This window comes from Coregonus clupeaformis, chromosome 36 (assembly GCF_020615455.1).
Source record: "Coregonus clupeaformis isolate EN_2021a chromosome 36, ASM2061545v1, whole genome shotgun sequence".
Lineage (NCBI taxonomy): Eukaryota > Metazoa > Chordata > Actinopteri > Salmoniformes > Salmonidae > Coregonus > Coregonus clupeaformis.
The window spans coordinates 22,041,236-22,061,269 of NC_059227.1; the positions used below are offsets into that span (position 1 = coordinate 22,041,236).

General features: G+C 41.9%; 1 protein-coding gene across 1 annotated transcript in view; it reads right to left on the bottom strand.

The window, feature by feature from the left end:
- Positions 1 to 20,034, bottom strand: part of LOC121552110 (fibronectin type III domain-containing protein 1) — a 69,293-nt gene that overhangs the window by 13,939 nt on the left and 35,320 nt on the right. Inside the window, exons 14-18 of the mRNA XM_045211178.1 lie at positions 19,623 to 19,964; positions 14,541 to 14,573; positions 12,211 to 12,357; positions 6,765 to 7,001; positions 1,875 to 1,983 (exon numbers count right to left, since the gene is read on the bottom strand). Coding sequence (XP_045067113.1) covers positions 1,875 to 1,983; positions 6,765 to 7,001; positions 12,211 to 12,357; positions 14,541 to 14,573; positions 19,623 to 19,964 — 868 coding nt within the window. The remainder of the gene's footprint in view (positions 1 to 1,874; positions 1,984 to 6,764; positions 7,002 to 12,210; positions 12,358 to 14,540; positions 14,574 to 19,622; positions 19,965 to 20,034) is intronic.

Consider the following 20,034-nt stretch of genomic DNA (forward strand, 5'->3'; position numbering starts at 1 on the left):
AATGTATGCACTCACTGGATAAGAGCGTCTGCTAAATGACTAAAATGTAAATGTAAATGATTGATAGATGGAATATACTGACTTGGGTACAAGCTGGTACCATCAGAGTGGGGAGTGCCCACTGATGGTTACCAGATGTTGTTGAAGAAACGTGTAACATGAAATATATAAACTGAGAGATTTCCTTTGCCCAGAGTTCGGATGACAAGACGAGAAGCACGTGCCGTTTGTTATACGAACCCAGTACTGTAATCAAATAAATACTTTGCATCAACTCTCCATATAATTGTTTAAGTATATTCTTGCATCCTGAATTACTTGATACCAGAGAAACTCATCATAACAGTTTGCTTCCGTTTAAGAAACATTTTTCAACAGAACCCGTGGAATGAATACACCCCTGATCACACGCAAACACAGTTCACTTTCATAGCAGTCACATACAAACAGCATGATCACTTTGCTCTTTGTATAATTCCTTCTCGCATCTATGTGCTCTCCTCTTTTCACCTGCAGTACAGTCAACAAGCAGTTTAGCAGTGGGCCCTGGTGGCAATAAATTAATAAAACCAAAAGCTTACCTTGACTTGGAACAGTTCCAGAGTTGGATAGCAATAGCCAGCCAGCTAACATAGCATCATCCATCTCTGTTTAAGCAGCTTTTTGAGTAGGCTAAACTAGCTAGCTGCATTCGCTAGCTAAGTAAGTGACAGTGAAAGTGAATACAAAAATACAATGAAATATAGCTAACTCTCTCTCTCTCTCTTGCTTCTCCTTCACTTTTGAATAAATTAATTTGTTCAAAACTGTTCAACTATTGTCTCCCTCTCTCTTTGAGTGAACTACTCACCACATTTTATACACTGCAGTGCTAGCTAGCTGTAGCTTATGCGTTCAGTACTACATTCATTCTCTGATCCTTTGATTGGGTGGACAACATGTCAGTTCATGCTGCAAGAGCTCTGATAGGTTGGAGGACGTCCTCCGGAAGTTGTAATAATTACTGTGTAAGTCTATGGAAGGGGGTGAGAACCAAGAGCCTCTGAAGTCAATGTACCCAGAGGAGGACCAAAACTAGCTGTCCTCCGGCTACACCATAGTGCTACCCTACAGAGTGCTGTTGAGGCTACTGTAGACCTTCATTGCAAAAACGTATGTTTTAACCAATTATTTGGTGATGTGAATATATTTAGTATAGTTTTATCTAAAAAGGATAACTTTTTTAATGTTTCACAATTTTTTTTTCTCCAGAAATTCACTGAGGAGGATGGTCCTCCCCTTCCTCCTTTGAGGAGCCTCCGCTGACATACACGCATACCGACACGACACAAATACATACACACACGCACACTCTCACACACACTTCTACACTCATATTTTGCTGCTGCTACTCTGTTCTTTATTTTACTCTAATTATTATCTATCCAGATGCCTAGACACATTACCCTGCCTTCATGTACATAACTACCTCAAGTACCTCGCATCTCTGCACATTGATCTGGTACTAGTACTCCCTGTATATACTGTTGCTCCATTCATGTGTATTTAATTTTATTCATCTTGTGTTAGTTACTATTTTATTTTTTATTATTATTTTTAAATGCTGCATCTTTGGGAAAGATTCATAAGCAAGTATTTCACTGTAAAGTCTACACAAACTGTATTCGGCGCATGTGATAAATACAATTTGATTTGATTTATAGTTATAAATACTTACACACAGACACAAATACGCAGCCAAACACCTCCACAGACTGCACACACATGGGTAAAGAATATATGAGCCGTAACGTCTCGCAAATCCTTTGTTTGTATAACCAGCCCATTGTGTAAGACATTAAACACTCTCACACACACAGAGAGTATATTCTCACCTGGAGTTAGGCTTGAGGTTTTCTATAGCCAGGTGTGAGCCGCTGGATGCGCTGGAGGACCACCTGTTGTTGAGGACGTCATCGTATGAGGCGCTGTGGACCATGTAGCCTGCAGGGCTCACACACAGGGCACGGGTCAGGGGCCAAAGGTCACCAGAGGTTAGAGAGGAGAGGGATCAAACATTGATCCATTTTGAAGTTTGAGAAGGAGAAAAAAATGTAGCCATGTTGGTTTTGATAGGTAGCCAAAAGTAAGGGTGGTCTGATGTTAGAGAGGAAATATTTCATTTGAGAGGAGAATGATTGGAGGCAGAAGAACGATCCTAACTCATTTGAGGTATCAGTGGTTTTAAACTAGAGACAGCCGCGGTAAATCACATTGTGGATCTGCCAACAACTACACATACCGAGCCAATCTGTTTCTCTGTTTCTCACCTCTTGTTTTGCCTCTCCTCTCACACACACACACAGAAGGGTAATCCTCCATAAAACCACAGGCCAGTACGTGAGTCCTGAGGTCATGGAATGCTCAGATCATGCTACTCAGCCAGTGGAAACTCTACGAGTACGGCACTCCCCGCCACATCTAGCTCATATGTGTTCATATTTTTGCTGGAGCCTGGCCAACACAGCTGGCTCAAGGTGGAGGGGAGAAGGAGGAGGAGGGAACCACTACCACAGACACCACTCTTTCTCTCTGATTGTGTGGTTCCCTCTTGCTCTCCCTCTCTTTCAATTCTCTCTCTCACTATATTTTGTAATCAGAAGTGTGAAAACAGAAGCACTATTGCAGCCTGCCACTCACTTCTCCTTCTCCTCACTCTTTCATTCTCTCTCACCTCTGCTGCCTCTCTCCTGCTCTTTCTTTCCTCTTTCCTTTGCTCATCTTTCTGACAACTCAGCCCATACAGGAATTGTTTTTAAATAAAAATATATATTAGATACAGTTTTTAGGATAAATTGGCCAAATAATGTGTAATTGTAAAACATTTTTGGGGCACTAAACTACTTCCATATATACTTCCATTCATTTTTTTTACTGGTACCGGGCTACCTTTAGATGAGTATTGTAAAGCTTGTGGGCGTCCTAGAGCAAAACAACAGACATGTACGTGTCCGTGAGAGTCTCCCCTCTGTAAAGGGTAATATTAGTGTGTAGCCCAAACTGTTCAGACACTACAGACAGAAGTTGGTAGATTGGCGGCACCGACTTCAGACGTCTGTCCCTCATTTTATTAAGGTCAACCCTGTTACGTGAACTGAACTCTCGTTTTAATATGGTGAAACTACAGTGGGGAGAACAAGTATTTGATACACTGCCGATTTTGCAGGTTTTCCTACTTACAAAGCATGTAGAGATCTGTAATTTTTATCATAGGTACACTTCAACTGTGAGAGACGGAATCTAAAACAAAAATCCAGAAAATCACATTGTATGATTTTTAAGTAATTAATTTGCATTTTATTGCATGACATAAGTATTTGATACATCAGAAAAGCAGAACTTAATATTTGGTACAGAAACCTTTGTTTGCAATTACAGAGATCATATGTTTCCTGTAGGTCTTGACCAGGTTTGCACACACTGCAGCAGGGATTTTGGCCCACTCCTCCATACAGACCTTCTCCAGATCCTTCAGGTTTCGGGGCTGTCGCTGGGCAATACGGACTTTCAGCTCCCTCCAAAGATTTTCGTTTGGGTTCAGGTCTGGTGACTGGCTAGGCCACTCCAGGACCTTGAGATGCTTCTTACGGAGCCACTCCTTAGTTGCCCTGGCTGTGTGTTTCGGGACGTTGTCATGCTGGAAGACCCAGCCATGACCCATCTTCAATGCTCTTACTGAGGGAAGGAGGTTGTTGGCCAAGTTTTCGCGATACATGGCCCCATCCATCCTCCCCTCAATACGGTGCAGTCGTCCTCTCCCCTTTGCAGAAAAGCATCCCCAAATAATGATGTTTCCACCTCCATGCTTCACAGTTAGGATGGTGTTCTTGGGGTTGTACTCATCCTTCTTCTTCCTCCAAACATGGCGAGTGGAGTTTAGACCAAAAAGCTCTATTTTTGTCTCATCAGACCACATGACCTTCTCCCATTCCTCCTCTGGATCATCCAGATGGTCATTGGCAAACTTCAGACGAGCCTGGACATGCGCTGGCTTGAGCAGGGGGACCTTGCGTGTGCTGCAGGATTTTAATCCATGACGGCGTAGTGTGTTACTAATGGTTTTCTTTGAGACTGGGGTCCCAGCTCTCTTCAGGTCATTGATCAAGTCCTGCCGTGTAGTTCTGGGCTGATCCCTCACCTTCCTCATGATCATTGATGCCCCACGAGGTGAGATCTTGCATGGAGCCCCAGACCGAGGGTGATTGACCGTCATCTTGAACTTCTTCCATTTCCTAATAATTGCACCAACAGTTGTTGCCTTCTCACCAAGCTGCTTGCCTATTGTCCTGTAGCCCATCCCAGCCTTGTGCAGGTCTACAATTTTCATCCCTGATGTCCTTACACAGCTCTCTGGTCTTGGCCATTGTGGAGAGGTTGGATTCTGTTTGATTGAGTGTGTGGACAGGTGTCTTTTATACAGGTAACGAGTTCAAACAGGTGCAGTTAATACAGGTAATGAGTGGAGAACAGGAGGGCTTCTTAAAGAAAAACGAACAGGTCTGTGAGAGCCGGAATTCTAACTGGTTGGTAGGTGATCAAATACTTATGTCATGCAATCAAATGCAAATTAATTACTTAAAAATCATACAATGTGATTTTCAGGATTTTTGTTTTAGATTCAGTCTCTCACATTTGAAGTGTACCTATGATAAAAATTACAGACCTCTACATGCTTTGTAAGTAGGAAAACCTGCAAAATCGGCAGTGTATCAAATACTTGTTCACCCCACTGTATTACTTTTTAAATATTTATTTCAAAATAAACATTGAACATCTAATAGTCAAATCATAGTGTAATAGGTGAGCTGGTTCTACTCTTTTTGGCATTTTGTGGTAAAAAACTGAGTGGGTTGAGCATAACACGTCAACCCTGTTACCCATAGATAGATAGGCTAGCAATGTTTAAACAATTTAGATTTTATTTTAAATCTTGCATTCAATTGCCCCTCCCTGTTGCACACAACAAGCTTCTATTCCCCCTGTCACAAGGGGATTCATAGCCGATTTAACTAGTAATTACCGTTCAAGTGGATTTTTCACAGATGTGATAAATTCCCACTTCCCACTTGGTTACGAACACACCATAACACCACTAACCAAACATTGTAGAGTGATATAACACAACTCATTGGAAGTGCAAAGCCCATACCTACATGTTGACATATTATGGAGCATTGTACAAGGTATAGTTTGTTCAAATCGATAACAACGACAATAAACAACAATTTATTACTTTTTTGCCTAGTGCCCGGTTTTTTTCATTATTTAACTAAGCTGAAAAGAGTTACTAGTCACTTACTTTTTATTAAAGAGGGGAAAACTAGTTTTTTTATCAAGTTGAAGATGTGCTCTTTATGACAGAATGTTAAAATTAGGTGAAATCAAACAGATTTGTTTTATTGACCATCACAATTTAAATTACGTATATCACTGACAAAGTTTCGGCTTGGTGGCCCCAAAAATTATCTCCATTGATCAATACGTAAAGAGTAATTTAAGAAGCCGAATTAGGAACCACTTTTGCCACCCTGTAGACTAGATGTCATAGTCATGCATTTCTGGAATATTGTCAGACATTTCAGTACATGCATTTGAGCAAATGTATCTCTGGAATACATTTTAAGACATTGCATGCATTTTAGCAAAGATTTTAAATACAGTATATTGAAATGTATTTTTTTTCATATGGGATGGACATCTGAAGAATATGCTAACAAATAGCGCAGTGATTATGCTAAATAGGAAATGACACCAACCAACATGAATCACAGACAAGAGAAGAGGAGAGGGGGATAAGCATCACAAATGGCAACATATCTGGAAAATCACATGAGAGAAAAAGAGGGAAATGGGAAAGCAAGTGTTAGGGGGGTGGGGAAATGGAGAGATGGAGAGAGAATAAGATGCAGGAGAGTGAGAGAGAGAGAGAGAGAGAGAGAGAGAGAGAGAGAGAGAGACTGCACAGACTGTGATATCGAAATACTGGGGAAGAGAGATTGACAGAGAGAGAAAGTGGTGCGGGTCTGCGATACTATATGGTTTAGACATCAGAGAATGGCCCAGCCCACTCCAGGACAAGGAACTTCTGTTGGCCAGCCAAAGACAACACACAGCTTCTCTCTGGAAGACTGAACCCCTGTCTCTGACTGAAGCACTGTCCACAAGTCACACTCACTATACACTGGATCCCTCGATCTCCCTCTAGATATGAATCTCCCTGTCATAGACCCCATGGGCTGGGGCTGGGGAGGGGTCAAATATAGCTTTACAGTACTCAAAACTCAGTTATTGATGTCTAAAACATTGGGGGTCGGGTGACTCCCTAAAATTATAACTAGCAGCTGACTAGTACATCAACAACCAGTTAGATTATGTCTGCTGACCTGCTATGATCCTTTGAAAAGTATAAGAAATGGGTCAGGAAAGAAAAGTTGAAGTCAGACATAGGCTGCATTTTCACAGGCATCCAATTACTGATATTCCACTAAGTTGTCTTTTGATCAATCACATCAGATATTTTCCCATCAGATCTTTTTCAGAGCTGATCTGATTGGTCAAAATACCAATTACTGAAAGAAAGATCAGAATAAATGCAGTATAAGTGCACACTAACTGCTTGAAGCACTGACAGAATACTTTTCACACCTCTCACATTTTATCTACAGTACACCCCGCTATGTGGCCAAGCTTGCTAGTCACCCTGCGTGACATTGTGGTCCACTCACCTGACACCATGTCATCCTTCAGTGGGATGGCCCAGTCCAGGATGACGAATGAATGACAGCCTTCCATGGCGACCACCGTGATGTTGTAGGGCTTGTTCTTGGGCGGCTGTTTCTGATTGGTAGCCAGGCTGTCTTTCTTGAACAGGTTTTCCAGGACGTCCACCTGTAGGTATTCCAGAGCCTCCGTCAGCGAGCACGGAGCGCCCGGATCCTTCTGGATGAAGTTCACGTACGGAGCTGGAGGGAGGGATGGCAAGGAGGGATGGGAAAGCAGCAAGATGGTTGATCAATTATATTACATTTTCGTTGGTTTTACGCACCAACCATAGTGGGAGAGCACTATGGTTTTCATTGGTCTACATTAAACACAAAAATAATTATGTTAAAGAGGCAGTGCGGTTAAATACATTATTTTCCTGTTTTTTTTCATGATATTTCCACACTATGAGGTTGAAATAACACTCTGAAATTGTGAAAATTATGATAATGCCGTTTTTGTGTAAGAGTTGTTTGAAGAAAATGCCTGGAATTTCAATCTGTTCAGGTGGGATGGAGTTTTTAGCCCAGATCATGACATCACAATCTGATCTGATTATTCTGACCAATGACCAGTCATCTTTTATTTGCTTATGTATCCTACTACTTTGAAGGGTTAGGCGGGGTAGGCTCTAGAGTCTAGACGACCCTATCCGCAATCAGGGCTGTGTATGTAAATATACTGTCTTTAAATTTGCATCGACACGCCCACACGATCAGCCTGAGCATTTCAATGGCAAAAGGACGCTCAGGGAAATAAATGATAAAAAATACATTTGGAGTTATTTTTATGAAATGATGATTTAGACATACAGTGATGATTTAAAATGATTTAATTAAAAAGACTGCATAGAGGCTCTAATACAAGAAGGCAATATTGTAACATCTGCTGGTGGACAATAAAGTATCATATTACAATCTATTCAGTTTATAACTCAGTCTATTAGGAGTCCCTCTGTTTGTCAGGAGTTCAGGAGAAGTCAGAGGTCGTGTGAGACCCCTGGTCCCATCTTTCTTCCTCGTCGGGTGATTTTCTGTCTGTGTTTGTCTGTATTTCTGTCGTCTCTGTGTTTGTGGGAGCTAGTGCCAGTTGGATCCATACACAGCTGTGAACACTTCCAGAACTCCCAGAATTCTCAGTCTGATTGGGCTGCCGATGGGAATGGGAATTTGGCTGGACTCAGTCCCACCCCACCACACAACTTGGGACAGGCAACTGTAGCCAACAGACACAGGCCAACAGGGCTACAAGTGTTACTGTCCTCAAAGGCTTCTACTCTCCTTTTTTTTTTTTTTATAGCATAGAGTTGAGAACTTTTCACCGACATCTCATAATGTTCTTATAGCTACACATCTGGACACAGATGTGTCTGTCTTTTTATGTGCTTTTCTAGATGTATACATGTGTCTGTTTCCACATGGTATCTTACTTTTGAGATCTGAACATGTGTCTTCTATAGTCTTTCTATATCTATCTTTTGATCTACTACATTCTGAGGAAGCAGATGGAGTGCTTTTAACCCTTTCCTTTATGTTCCGGAAAACAGAGTTTGAAATCACTAAAATACTATTTCACATAATTTTCCCACAATGACCCTTCATCTACTTACCTACAGTAAGTATGGGTCTGAAACTTGCAAAACATGTAATTTAAAAGAAAACCAAAGAAATTGACCCGGTACCGGAATAGTGACATCCATAATGTTCTGGGTCAATTTAAACCCGCAATTTGACCTTGACCTTGATGTATATAACTTTCGAACAGTTTGTCCTAGAAACAAGCTGATTTCTGGACAGGAATGGTGCAACCATGCTGATAACATACTGTAGATATAAGTGTACATATAATTTCCCTATGATGCTGAGAGGCTGATCAACACTGATCAACACTACCCCTTCATGACAATTTGACCTTGACCTTTGACCTTGAACTTTGTCGTTGGTCTTCTGTGCAGTAAATATCTATCCATGATGATCACAAGGATATAAGTATGTTTTCCCTGTGATGTTCAGAGGCCGAGGGACAGTGATCTGAATTCTAGCAAAAAATGTCAGAAATGTCAGAAAAAGTAGTAATTTGATTGATTTACGAATTTGGTACAGTAATCAAACATTTGGCTCTACATTTTTAACAGTTGGGTCTATCAACTCAGGGCGGAAAGCATATGAAAGACGACATTCTCAGCTACTGGAAAATACATTGAGAGGTTAAAATCATATATTTATGAAATTGACCCAGAACATAAACGGTGTAAGCCGAATCGAACATAAGGGAAGGGATAACTTTATACTCTTCTTCCTTTTTGAAATGCTCCATTGACTTACATCATAAGCTCTATATGAGTCTTCAGATAACATATGTGTCTGCCTGTAAAGAGGAACTCAAAGGCCTTTGGCTGGCGCCAGTACAGTTGACTGACACGATTGGTCAATTAAGTTAGCATGGTCAAACCCCCTCCAGATAGAGGAATGGTGGATGTGTCAGAAAGCTGGCTGCTGTGTTGGATCTGATATATTAAACTCATAAATATGTGAGAGGATGTCTCCTTGTCTGGCCGTCAGGGACCTCTTCTCTCACTGCTGATATCAGCGGGTTTCATATTATTTCTTTATTTCACTGTTATTCTTATTCTATTTCATTCTGTCTTAGGATTTGTTTCATGGATGTAATGAGCTTCAGATGTGTTTGCTGTGCGTCTGCCGGCCTCGGCTCACAGGATCGTCACAGAAACCGTTTAACTGGATTAGATGACCTGGTTCAGGGGCCAATGTTGTAATAACATTGTAATAATATGGTAATTTAGCAGACTTTCATCCAAAGCTGTCAACACATAAGCCTACAGCATATTCAGTATAAATGGCTCTGGTGTTGCAAGCATCGTGCACCAACCAAACAATTGGAACCAATTGTGTTCCAATTGGTGGTACTGCCTAACTCAGGGGTAGGCAATAAGCCATAGGAGTGGATGTGGATGGAGCAGACAGGAAGAGACAGACGAGGCCAAAGCAAGCACATTAGAGCAGTAAAGAGACAGCAGGATGCTTCAAAAGCAACTGAACGTAGTAAGCAACTTCTCCTTTTGAAAACGGCCTATGTGGCATTGATATGAGTCAGAAACATTTGTTCTAGTTTCAAAATTGACTACAAAGTGCAAATAGGGTAATTTTGGTCATAGTGTCAGTCTCATCCAAAACAGAGATTTGCGAGATATTTTGGAAAAAATGGCATGTCACGGAATGAAGGGTACCGTAATAGCTTTCCTTGGGTTGGGTTTATTTCAATCCTGCCCACATGCCCACAGCTGGCAGCACCCAAGTAATCATCAAATCGGAGCACAGCTACATGCGACCTGATCGTAATGCCCATGGTCAATTTGGTTTGACATTCGAAATCCCTATGGGGCTAGTTAGGGACCATCAGTAAATTACACAATGTACATGGGAAAATATTTTTTCATGTCAATAGCTCCAAATGTCAATGGCCTAAAAACCTCAAAGCAACTGTAAATTGTAGAAATGCATATACACATTTTGAAAGCATTTAATGAGACAACTAAAAGGTGTGCAAAATGAAAATATTGTTCCATTTACATTGTATAATTTATTGATGATCCCTAACTAGCCCCACAGATAGGCTATCAAAAGTCAAACCAACTTTGCCACCGTCGTACACCAGCTGACTGAAGCTAACTGGTGAAAGAAGTTGGCTAGCTTGCTAGCTAGTCTAGGCTACTTTCAGACACAAGACCTGGTTAGACTGTTTCAAGTTATCTAGAACAGTGAGTGACTGTAACAGTGTACTGTTAGAATGAAAGAATTAAAGTACAAACGCTTCCCAGGTTCGAACACACACGCAAGGGACAACCACATCAAAGCACACCTCCAAAACCCAAATCTCGCATTTCCTAATGAGGAGAATTGAAACCAAGGCTTAATCAGGCAGTTCAGCCCGCCTTTCAGAACACTCACTGACCTCGGCTGACATCACAGCTTTCTATGTTATCGGTCACCCCCGTCCTGTCAGGGCAGTCCACTCAGACCAATGTCATGTGGACCCTGAACTGTCGAGTGGCATTGGGAAGTACAAAGGCCTACAGTGCGACCATTTGTTCTAGGAACAACATTCTCAACTGACTCCGTTGTCTCCAAATCTCTGACCTGTCATAGTGACACTTTACACACAGACCCAGTCCCATGTATTATGTACACCCAAGGCATGACCAGGTAAGTTGACCAGAGAAGGTAAGTTTGGCAACCCTAGTGTGCCTTTGCTCCAGCCCAGCACTAACACTAATCATGCTCTTCAATCTAGGGACCTGGATTAGTTTCATCAGCTGTGTTAGTATTGGGCTAGAACAAAACCCAGTAAACAATGCGGACAGCTCTCCAGGACCATGATTGACCCTCAATCTCTGCAGGAGAGGGTCACAGAGGGGTGAAACAACATTAGAGGTCATTTCAGGTTATCATCTGTTAGCTAATAGAAGATACAACTCCTCTGATGGTTCTGCCAGACCAATGCAATGATGGCACTCACTCACCTAAAAGTGTTTTCGTTGGCCCAGGGGTAATCATGTAAATATATGAGCTAGTCAAGCACTGTGAATGTATTTATGATGTGCAACTGAATGAGCCAAGATAGAGAGACATAGTTAATTTCTCCCATGTGAAAGAAAACAGAACACACACCAAATAGACTATAATTATTTATAGGGCTGAGACACACGTGTTGCACACAAGCACACACACACACACTTAAAATGTGAGCATGTTCACTCAATCAAACACAAAAACACACACGTGTTTCAGCTGGATACCTGGATCAACATTATTTATGTTACGAAAAACTGCCTTTCTCTTTGGCATTTAGAGGGACTTCACAGAATCTTAACCCACAAAAACAAATGTAATCACTCACTACTGAGAACACTGCAGAAAGACAGGATGATCACTCATTTACAATAAGTGAGATATACTATATGCTTGAAGAGGTTAAGCTCAGTTTAAACTGAGATCCATCATATAGATAATGGTAATGCAGTATAAAGCAAGACCTGTGTGATGACAGGGTTAAGCTCTAAACAGTAAAGTCTAAATCCACAGATGACAAGGTTAAGCTCTTAGATGGTGATGCTGAAATAACTGCAAGTGGTATCTTTCATCAAGAAAGATAGTTTGTCAAACTCAAACACAAACAGCTCAAACACACTTACAAGCACACACCCACGTGCATGTGAGGTGCACGCACGCGATCAGGCACGGATACATGCAAGCAAGCTCACACACATACACCCACCCACACACACAAACACACACACACACACACAAGAATACACACACACACGCACACTCCCTGCTCACACACATTGCACATCCTACAGTTATCACTTTTCGCCATACCGTTGCCTACCTGTGAAGCGTTTCTTCCCGGTGAGGTCGAACTCATTGGAGGGGCTATTGTTGAAGGGCCTGGTGTCTGGTTCAGGGTTGGGGGGGTCTGTCGTGGCGGTGGTGGGGGGCAGCGTGGGGGGCAGGGTGGTCTGCCACAACAACTCATCTAGAAGAAAAAAGGGAGAAGTGAAGGCATGACCATCACAAACTAAATCCAAATACCATTGAATTTAGTCTGTGTGACATTTTGCTATGTAGCACTAGGCCTTTGTAATTGGCATGTAATAAGCATGCAATAGCTCTTGAAATGAGTGTGATATCATTGGAAATGACCTTGATGCACCGGCTTTTGAACATCATGCCCGTTTCACAGTAGATTACTGTAATGTTCATGGTTCTGAGCCTAACAAATGTGTACGGATTAAGTCAGTGAAATCAATTAGTTACTTCCAGCAGCACCAGTAGTTCTGGCCAGTGGAGTGCCAACGGACCTCTGCATGACACCATCATGTGCCTCACACACAGCCTTGCAGGGAAACACTATGAAAATATTGTGATGCAATTTGTCAAGCAGTGCATATACAAGCAATATTTTTCTCATGGCACTAATCAAACTATAACATCATGGCGTATGCTTACCAAACACAACATAAATCACAGTTCCCCCATTCACTAAAACCATGAATGACCATGCATTACCAGTATACCATAACATGACATGATACACTTTACATACAAAAGTATGTGGACACCCCTTGAAATTAGTGGATTTGGCTATTTCAGCAACACACGTTGCTGACAGGTGTATAAAATCAAGCACACCGCCATGTAATCTCCATAGCCAAACATTGGCAGTAGAATGGCCAGTCCTGAAGAGCTCAGTGACTTTCAACGTGGCACCGTCATAGGATGCCACCTTTCCAACAAGTCAGTTCGTCAAATTTCTGCCCTGCTAGAGCTGCCCTGGTCAACACTAAGTGCTGTTATTGTGAAGTGAAACGTCTAGAAGCAACAACGGCTCAGCCGTTAAGTGGTAGGCCACACAAGCTCACAGAACGGGACCGCCGAGTGCTGAAGCGCGTAATGCGTAAAAATCATCTGTCCTCAGTTGCAACACTCACTACGGTGTTCCAAACTGCCTCTGGAAGCAACGTCAGCACAAGATCTGTTCGTCGGGAGCTTCATGAAATGGGTTTCCATGGCCGAGCAGCCACACACAAGCCTAAGATCACCATGCACAATGCCAAGCATCAGCTGGAGTGGTGTAAAGCTCACTGCCATTGGACTCTGGAGCAGTGGAAACGTGTTCTTTGGAGTGATGAATCACGCTTCACCATCTCACAGTCCAATGGACAAATCTGGGTTTGGCGGATGCCTGGAGAACGCTACCTGGCCGAATGAATAGTGCTAACTGTAAAGTTTGATGGAGGAGGAATAATAGTCTGGGGCTATTTTTTATGGTTTGTGCTAGGCCCCTTAGTTCCAGTGAAGGGAACTCTTAACACTACAGCATACAATGACATTCTAGATGATTCTGCTCTTCCAACTTTGTGGCAACAGTTTGGGGAAGGCCCTTTCCTGTTTCAGCATGACAATGCCCCTGTGCACAAAGCGAGGTCCATACAGAAATGGTTTGTCGAGATCGTTGTGGAAGAACTTGACAGGCCTGCACAGAGCCCTGACCTCAACCCCATCGAACACCTTTGGAATGAATTGGAACGCAGACTGCGAGCAAGGCCTAATCGCCCAACATCCGTGCCCGAACTCACTAATGCTCTTGTTGCTGAATGGAAGCAAGTCCCTGCAGCAATGTTCCAGCATCTAGTGGAAAGCCTTCCCAGAAGAGTGGAGGCTGTTATAGCAGCACAGGGGGGACCAACTCCATATTAATGCCCATGATTTTAGAATGAGATGTTCGAGAATTGAGAAAGTGTCCACATACTTTTGGTTATGTAGTGTATAACATCACAAGTCATCGTTACATGCAGCAACATCACAGAGCAGAACAGTACAGTAGAGCATAACAGGGCATGTAATGCAGTTCACATGCACTGTAGAGGTTGAGTTGAGTTGAGTTGGCCAGATAAAACATCAGAAACACAGCCGATGATGGAAGGAAATCAAACCCAACCCAAACAAACACACAACCGACCATAGAAACAAAGCAAAGACCACAGGCAAGTAAAGATGAAACAGAGGAAAAAGTCAACAAACAGATTGACTGATAGATGAACATTAAAAGAAACAATGCAGGCAGGCAGGCCCAGCCCTGTGGCTGTCGGTACATAGCCATTACTCAGCCGGTACCTTCCTCAATAGCTAAAGCGTCAGGCACCATGGCAACCGTACCCATAGAGTCCGTTTCCATTCCTGAGGATTCCTCTGTAGGATAAGCGAGACAGGCTATAGCATGACCACAAACCACTATAAACACATACAGTTGAAGTCGGAAGTTTACATACACATTAGCCAAAAATATTTAAACTCAGTTTTTCACAATTCCTGACATTTAATCCAAGTAAAAATTCCCTGTCTTAGGTCAGTTAGGATCACCACTTTATTTTAAGAATGTGAAATGTCAGAATAATAGTAGAGAGAATGATTTATTTAAGCTTTATTTCTTTCATCACATTCCCAGTGGGTCAGAAGTTTACATACACTCAATTAGTATTTGGTAGCATTGCCTTTAAATTCTTTAACTTGGGTCAAATATTTCGGGTAGCCTTCCACAAGCTTCCCACAATAAGTTGGGTGAATTTTGGCCCATTCCTCCTGAAAGAGCTGGTGTAACTGAGTCAGGTTTTAGGCCTCCTTGCTCGCACACCCTTTTTCAGTTCTGCCCACAAATTTTCTATAGGATTGAGGTCAGGGCTTTGTGATGGCCACTCCAATACCTTGACTTTGTTGTCCTTAAGCCATTTTGTCACAACTTTGGAATTATGCTTGGGGTCATTGTCCATTTGGAAGACCCATTTGCGACCAAACTTTAACTTCCTGACTGATGTCTTGAGATGTTACTTCAATATATCCACCTAATTTTCCTTCCTCATGATCCCATCTATTTTGTGAAGTGCACCAGTCTCTTCTGCAGCAAAGCACCCCCACAGCATGATGCTGCCACCCCCGTGCATCACGGTTGGGATGGTGTTCTTCGGCTTGCAAGGACCCCCTTTTTCCTCCAAACATAACAATGGTCATTATGGCCAAACAGTTCTATTTTTGTTTCATCAGACCAGAGGACATTTCTCCAAAAAGTACGATCTTTGTCCCCATGTGCAGTTGCAAACCGTAGTCTATCTTTTTTATGGAGGTTTTGGAGCAGTGGCTTCTTCCTTGTTGAGCGGCCTTTCAGGTTATGTCAATAAAGGACTCATTTTCCTGTGGATATAAATACTTTTGTACCTGTTTCCTCCAGCATCTTCACAAGGTCCTTTGCTGTTGTTCTGGGATTTATTTGCACTTTTCGCACCAAAGTATTGTCATCTCTAGGAGACAGAACGCGTCTCCTCCTGAGCGGTATGACAGCTGCGTGGTCCCATGGTGTTTATACTTGCGTACTATTGTTTGTACAGATGAATGTGGTACGTTCAGGCGTTTGGAAATTGCTCCCAATGATGACTTGTGGAGGTCTACATTTTTTTTTCTGAGGTCTTGGCTGATTTCTTTTGATTTTCCCATGATGCCAAGCAAAGAGGCACTGAGTTTGAAGATAGGCCTTGAAATACATCCACAGGTACACCTACAATTGACTCAAATTATGTCAATTAGCCTATCAGAAGCTTCTAAAGCCATGACATATTTTGGGGGAATTTTCCAAGCTGTTTAAAGGCACAGTCAACTTAGTGTATGTAAACTTCTGACCCACTGGAATTGTGATACAGTGAATTATAAGTGAAATAATCTGTCTGTCAACAATTGTTGGAAAAATTACTTGTGTCATGCACAAAGTAGATGTCCTAACCGACTTGGCAAAACTATAGTTTGTTAACAAGAAATATGTGGAGTGGTTGAAAAACGAGTTTTAATGTCTCCAACCTAAGTGTATGTAAACTTCCGACTTCAACTGTACATGCACACACACACATACACACATTGAAAAGGCACAAATATATGCACAAAAACACTACTGGTCAAAGGTTTTAGAACACCTACTCATTCAAGGGTTTTTCTTTATTTTTACTATTTTCTACATTGTAGAATAATAGTGAAGACATCAGAACTATGAAATAACACATATGGAATCATGTAGTAACCAAAAGAGTGTTAAACAAATCAAAATATATTTTATATTTGAGATTCATCAATTAGCCACCCTTTGCTTTGATGACAGCTTTGCACACTCTTGGCATTCTCTCAACCAGCTTCAGGAGGTAGTCACCTGGAATGCATTTAAATTAACAGGTGTTCTTTCCTTCTTAATGCGTTTGAGCCAATCAGTTGTGTATGTGTGTGTGGAGAACAGCTCAAATAAGCAAGGAGAAAAGACATGAAGGTCAGTCAATCCGGAAAATTGCTTCACAGAGTTCAAGTCACAGACACATCTCAACATCAACTGTTCAGAGGAGAATCAGGCCTTCATGGTCGAATTTCTGCAAAAAAAAACACTACTAAAGGACACCAATAAGAAGAAGAGACTTGCTTGGGCCAAGAAACACGAGCAGTGGGCATTAGACCGGTGGAAATGTGTCCTTTGGTCTGGAGTCCAAATTGGAGATTTTTGGTTCCAACCGCCGTATCTTTGTGAGACGTGGTGTGGGCTCAGCGTATGTGAGAAGTCCTTCAAGACTTTTGGAAAAGCATTCCAGGTGAAGCTGGTTGAGAGAATGCCAAGAGTGTGCAAAGCTGTCATCAAGGCAAAGGGTGGCTACTTTGAAGAATCTCAAATATAAAATATATTTGGATTTGTTTAACACTTTTTTGGTTACTACATGATTCCATATGTGTTATTTCATAGTTTTGATATCTTCACTATTATTCTACAATGTAGAAAATTGTAAAAATAAAGAAAAACCCTTGAATGAGTAGGTGTTCTAAAACTTTTGACCGGTAGCATATAAACACGCAGCAACACTCACTTGGCTTTCTAGCTCCAGTACAAAGTTTAAAGTTGATGGTGGAAAAAAGTGGTGCACTGTTTTGAGTTAACAATTAAGTCTTTCCTCCATTATTTGTTCTTAGTCATCTCAATTGCCTTGTTGTAAAATCAACACAACTGGGGATGGTTATTCCCTTAAACTTGCAAAGAGGAGAATTACATTGGAAAACATATTACTTATGGCTGTCTGTCTTTGAGTGTGTGTTTGTTACAATAACCCCTATAAGAGCCTAATAACATGTATGTGTCTGAATGTAGGCTTTGTGTCTGTATTGTGTTAATCCCTATGGAACACTTAGGTCTAGCCATAAAAGTGTGTTTGGGCGTGTGTTAATCATGTGTCTTGTGGTAAAGATAATAGTGGTGTAGTGAGATTGACTGCTTAGCTCAGGGAGTGGGTTAGGGTTTTTACCCAGCCCCAGCGTTATCCTGACCACAGTCAGCGCCAGATGTGGCTGGCCCTGATGTGATTCCCGTCAGATCTGGGTTCAAATACTATAACAAATAATTTAAAATACTTCATATTTGCCTGACTGAGCTTGCCTGGCTTAATGGCACCAATAGAATAGTCCCAAAACTGCAAACCCTGCCCATTTTAAGGCTGGTTTATACTTTGTCTATCGACATATCTGTAGACAATTAGAATGCGACAAGTCTCGCTGTTCTAAACAATCTTTAATTTATACTCCGGTGGATTGTCTGTAGACCGTCGCTATGACTGTCATTTTCCTTGTCGCAGACAGATGAAAAGTGTTCAACTTTGACCCTGTTGCTGGGTCCGCTGTCATGGTTACCTGACTGAGACAGCAATGAGACACACACAAGTTCTAAAATTCTCCGATAGAATGCCCTGCTTTTATTTTGTCACACTCATCACAAGCTATTTTCTGTAATTAGCTCGCCCTTAACTTGTAAATAACGATCTTGTTGTGAATTTATTTTCCTATAATAATGAATAAACATTTGCTAAATTTAAGAAGTTGTCAGCTATGATATGGTCATTATTTGAAATGGCTAGCCAGCTAGCTAGCTAGTTAGCTAACAAGCTAAAAACAAACCAAAACATTGCTTAGAAAGTTGGTTTTAGTTGCCTGGCTTGCTAGATTGACATATACTAAATTAATTTTCAAACAGATGGGTTTATTGGTGTTAAAATACAGCAGTTATGCTATTTTTGACCACCAGGCGGCTGATGTCATACAGCCTGTAGTTTTTGTGTTTACACTTTTTCATAACGACAATGACAAGTTTGATGTCGGACGACAATAGAATGTACATGATGTCACTGTGACAACTGTCTATACACATGTCGATAGACCAACTGTAAACCAGCCTTTAGCCTGCCAACTCCAGGCAGGCTAAGGCAAATGCTCAAAGTGTTTGAAAGATTTGAAATAGTATTTGGACCCAGGCCCTGATCTGGTTCCAGTGGTCTCTGAAGAAAGACATCTCTCGACTGTGCCTGGCCAGATCGTACAGGGCTCTGTGGCCACAGACAAGACGTACTTATTATGGTCAGGATGTTATGGAGATGGTAAACAACAACAGCTCACAGACTAACTGATGACAGACTCCATTCTGATCCACTGCTTTTAGCCTGCATAAAATGTAATAGATAATACAAGCCCAGATTAAGCCTAGTCCTGGACTGAAAATCATTCTCAATTGAAAGCGCATTTAAGTCCAGAGAGGTATACTAAGAAGCGGGATAGAGGAGTTAGCAACTACCTTTGGTCAATTCTGAGTTCATCTCGGGATAACTGTTGACACGAAGGTGGCTCACATTTTAGCCAGGTACATTTTGAATCCTTCAGGCAATAATCCTTCAGCTCTAACTTGCTCCGGGGAAGGCTAACTCAGAGCTAACTGTCTGAGCCACGAGTTGAGGGCCAATTAAATCAGATTCCCTCCCTCTCACTAAGATTGCATCATCATCCCCTTCATTTAGTGTAGCGACTGATTAAATCTTTTATTAATGAAATGTATTTTTACTCGCTGGGATTATCCACCTGCGACATGCAAATGCATTTACAAGCCTGGCTGGAGTTAACGTAAGATTTAGGATAAATATCCTCCTTCGTAACATGGATGAAGCCTGAACTGGAATTTGAAGCTAACTGAAGCTGGCTAGCTTCATAAAATCCTGAGTAGATCTAGCTAGCGTCATAGTACACCCCTCTGGAATAGGCTTAATCTGGGTCAGGTAAACTGGCCCTAGAACAGCAACAGCACTACTACTAGTGCTACTACTATGATAGTACTAGTTTGATTACTATAACACTACTAGTAATATGAGAGTACATACAGAAGCATTAGTCAGCGTTAGTCAGACTTGCCTTCAGGATAACAGTCCAGGATGCCATCAGCATCCAGCATTGGGAATCCCTCATCATCCCTGATCAAAAATGTTCCTGGAGGACAGGTCGGGAACACCGGCATGGTCAAGGTCTCCTCTGTGGACATTTCAGTGGTGGTTGGGAGCGAGGTCGGTTCAGGTGTGGTTGTAGTAGGAGGTCTGGTTGTGGTTGTGGTCCTGGGTTTAGGCCGGTCCAGGCCAATGATGGGTTTGCCACCCACGGTCAGGAACTTGTCTTTGGGGTTGACCACCGGTTGGCTGTCCCGACCGTGACCAAACAGAGCCTGGCCCTCCTGGTTCACCAATGGGCTGCCCTGGTGGTCTAGCAGGGGAGAACAATCAATCAGTTATCTATCTGTGTAAACAAAACAGTATGGTCTTGTGCTGTACAG